This window comes from Hibiscus syriacus, unplaced genomic scaffold (assembly GCF_006381635.1).
Source record: "Hibiscus syriacus cultivar Baekdansim isolate YM2019G1 unplaced genomic scaffold, ASM638163v2 tig00116937_pilon, whole genome shotgun sequence".
Classification (NCBI taxonomy): Eukaryota; Viridiplantae; Streptophyta; class Magnoliopsida; order Malvales; family Malvaceae; genus Hibiscus; species Hibiscus syriacus.
Genome location: NW_024063475.1, coordinates 899,186 through 902,834, shown reverse-complemented (window position 1 = coordinate 902,834; position 3,649 = coordinate 899,186). Strand labels below are relative to the sequence as shown.

The 3,649-nt window shown below is 31.8% G+C and overlaps 1 protein-coding gene across 1 annotated transcript; it reads right to left on the bottom strand.

Annotated features, from left to right (window-relative positions):
- Positions 1-851: 851 nt before the first annotated feature.
- LOC120187988 (calcium-binding protein CBP-like) lies at positions 852-3,016 on the bottom strand. Its single transcript, XM_039191560.1, has 5 exons — positions 2,494-3,016; positions 2,213-2,259; positions 1,374-1,549; positions 1,240-1,258; positions 852-994 (listed from the first exon to the last, which is right to left on the bottom strand). Exons 1-5 carry the CDS (start codon positions 2,978-2,980, stop codon positions 890-892), a joined length of 834 nt encoding a protein of 277 aa, XP_039047491.1. The 5' UTR covers positions 2,981-3,016; the 3' UTR covers positions 852-889.
- Positions 3,017-3,649: the final 633 nt, after the last annotated feature.

The window sequence follows — 3,649 nt, the reverse complement described above, 5'->3', positions numbered from 1 at the left end:
AAAGTTGAAAATAAAAAAGCTAGAAGTCCTAACTTTTGCGGTTTGTTTGAAACCACCGTTTGAAATCATAGTTTTCACCGGAATGTTTTTTCATTTTTATCCATTTAACATTGTTTTTACAGTCAAAACAAGTTTTTTTAAGCTAAAAGTGCTTTTAGAAAGCATTATCAACTTACCCTAAACCATTGTTAAAATTTTCATGACTATTTAAGTAGTTTAGCTAAAGTTTAAATAAATTGCATTGTATTTTTAAAATACTACAAGATCTCAAGAGGATGGATTATAATACAAGTGTATTGAACCCCCCCCCCCTCCCCAAACAACCGTATGCATCAATTTCACACTCCACGAAACTTCATAGTGAAGAAATACATAGTCAATGGTTGGTTGATTGCATAAATAAAAGAAAAGCAACTAAAATATAGCAATATGCTTAGACTTATTCTGAATTTGCAATTCACAAGGGCATTAGGTAAATGTGTAATAATCTGAAAATTCATCACGTGGCCTTATTATTATTTTTTTATTAATTTATGATAAATACAAGGTAATATCTGTTTAAAGATAATTTTCAATCATTTGACATTGAATGCTCGTTTCTTTGACATTCATGATGCTCGAACCTAGGATATCAAGGAATAACAACAATTCCTTTACCACCGAGATTGGATTGGTGCATCACGTAGTCTTTTTCAACAACAAATCAAGAAAACAGCACTATTGGAATTGACTTCAAAATACTACAAATACAAAGTAATGCACATATGCTTCTTTATTTGCTATATGTTAATATATAGCAACGAAAAACAACTCAAGTTGAAAGAACTAAAGCAACATACTCCATAAAATGCAAACTCATAATCAACCATACCACTGTTTTGCTTTCAATTTATGCAATCAGGAATGGCAGAACGGTGAGCATGAAGGCTTCGTAAGTAAACGAAGCATTACCGCTATACATCGTGTCCTTTTCCTTGAATTTCTCAGTTAGTCCCTACACGATCAATCCAAAGAACCAAACATAGATTAAAATCTTTTATCCGTATGAGGTGATTATAAGATAATATTTATTCGAAAGACTCTTAATCATTTAACAATGAATGTTTAAACACCCCTACATAACGTCGTACTCGAACCTGATACATTTAGAAATAACAACTATTTATTAACATTGAGGTAGCTTGATTCGTACACGACCCATCATGTTAGATGAAGAGATTTAGTAGAAAAGAAACTTACTTTAACTGTAAGGCAGCACCTGCATAAAAGAAGGAAGAAAAAGATGATAGATTAGTTGATGTTATATACATAAATTTGGTCATGTTTTTATTCCACGAGTAATTGGATTCAACAAGATAAGACAGCAGTCATACTCGATGAAGTTGTCATATTCAATTGCCCTGGATTTGCCTCCAGTTTTATCAAACTTTGAGACGAGCAAATCCAACACAACCGGAGAAACTGCAAATCCTAGACTCAAGAGTGCTTCTCTCAGTTCATTGGTATCGATTTTGCCACTCCTGTCCCTATCGAATCTCTCAAAAATGGCCTGCACCAAACCCATTTTTTTAAAGCTGAATAACCTGATAAATGTAATCGAGTTAGGCCTGATATAATTTTTGAAAAGTGACTTTTAAAAGTGTTGTACAAAAGAACAGACTAAAATTTAATTGTATGAAATTATGGTTAAAAAGTGAATTTAAAAAGATAAAATATTTATTATATACATTATGTTATAAATTTAAAATATAAAAAATACAAATAAAAAAATATAATTATAATAAAAATATATTTTATAATAACTCACTATTAATATTTTAATATATAAACTATAAATTTTATTTATTTTTAAATAATTAAAATAAATTATTAAGTAATAAATTACTTTTTTAAGAATGTTAGTATTAAATTATTAAAATAAAATATAAATACATAATTGAACGGAACATTTATACTAATAAGAGTAAAAAAGTTGAAAATGAAATAACTAGAAACTATGTTTCCACCATAATTTTTCTTTTAATTTTTACCCGTTTAGCATTAATATTATGACACCATAATTTTTTTTTAATTTTTACCCGTTTAGCATTAATATTATTGTCATAACAAACTTTCTAATTAAAAGTGTTTTTAGAGAGCATTACCAAAGGATACTTCGATCCTTAATCAATCGCTTTCTTACAAAATACAAAATGGAAGGGATGGAAGTTACCCTCCAATTCTGAAGACTATAGAACACTGAACTGAACTCCTTCGGACCTGCATTTAGAAATTTTCATGGGAAACAACTAGTTAAATTGCTGATAAAAGTAAGGGTAAGTTTAATTCAACAGTGAAATTTAAAAATAATGCAATTGCGTTACAATATACCAATGTTCGTTATCTCTTTATGATTTCTAATTTTTTAAAATGTAACCTAATAATTCAATTGCAATTGGGGCCGAAAGGCAGTGGAAGAATTTAAGATGAAAGTAGAAGGAAAATGGAACTGACCGATCTTTCTGGTGTTAGTGTTAGTGTAGAGATACATCAACAAATGAACAGTTCTTAAACTGAAGCTTTGATTATACGAAGAAAGCGCTCTCTGCAACTCCTTATCATCGATAAACCCACTCCCATCTTGATCGGCCATTTGAAAGCAGGACACGATGTTAGGATCTGTCCCCGGTGGAAACACCGATGGCATCAGAGCTGCAAACGGGCTCGCATAACCTCCCATGGGAGGATAGTTTCCGCCATGTGCTGGAGGAGCGCCACCAACGCCATGTACCCCGAGCTTGTCCTTTTTTGGCTTCTCTCCCGGAGGGGCAGAGTAGGGAGCAGAAGGTGCACCGTATGGTGAAGCGCCGTATGGAGCGCCGTACGGTTGAGGAGGTGGAGGCGCGCCGGCTGTGTATGGAGCGGCTGTGTAGGGCTGAGATGGCGGGGCACCGTAGCCGTAGCCGTAGCCGGCAGGGTGGTGAGGGTATCCACCGGACATGATCAGAAATCTTTTCTGGGCAAAAGAGAGCTTTTACTTGTGTATACTTTGTTGATTTTGATTCTACGTAAATGATATTTATAGAGCTATAGTTAGTTAAAGTAGGATTAATTTTGTACATTATTGTAAGATTGCCATTCTTTGATTGTTGTTTTAACGATGGCATTTAGATTTCATTAATAAAAATATAAAAAAATTTTATCGCATCAAAAAATTTATATATAAAACAAAATATTAAATCTAAATATATGAAAAAAAAACATTTCTTTGAAAATGATGTTCAACATCCGAAAAACCTAGTAACATTCATAAAACGTATTGTGTCTATCGAACTAGATATTTTATGAAGTGATAAAGAAGTTGTAAGTGAACCAAATAATTTGACATACTATTTCGTTGTACTATTATGGTTTTATCGACAAACAACATTTTAACAAAGAGGGAATCCGACAATACGTGCCCACTTACAAATCAATCAAAAAACAAATGTTGCGAGAGATTTTGTGCGAGCACTAATACGATCACATATGTATAAAAAAGAGTATCAAAAATTACAAGAAACATGCCACAAGAGCATAGAAAAACATGTTACAATGACAAAAATTCTTATTTTAAATTAAAAAAAATAAAAATAAAAAAATAACATAATATAAAAAAATCATCAACGAT

Bases quoted from the DNA above. Each gene is read 5' to 3' on its own strand.
- LOC120187988 (XM_039191560.1), bottom strand. From the start codon at position 2,980: ATGTCCGGTGGATACCCTCACCACCCTGCCGGCTACGGCTACGGCTAC. The intron at 2,260-2,493 runs GTCAGTTCCATT...TTCTAAATGCAG, and splicing joins CACTAACACCAGAAAGATCG to GTCCGAAGGAGTTCAGTTCA. The intron at 1,550-2,212 runs GTAACTTCCATC...GGTTTGGTGCAG, and splicing joins ATAGTCTTCAGAATTGGAGG to GCCATTTTTGAGAGATTCGA.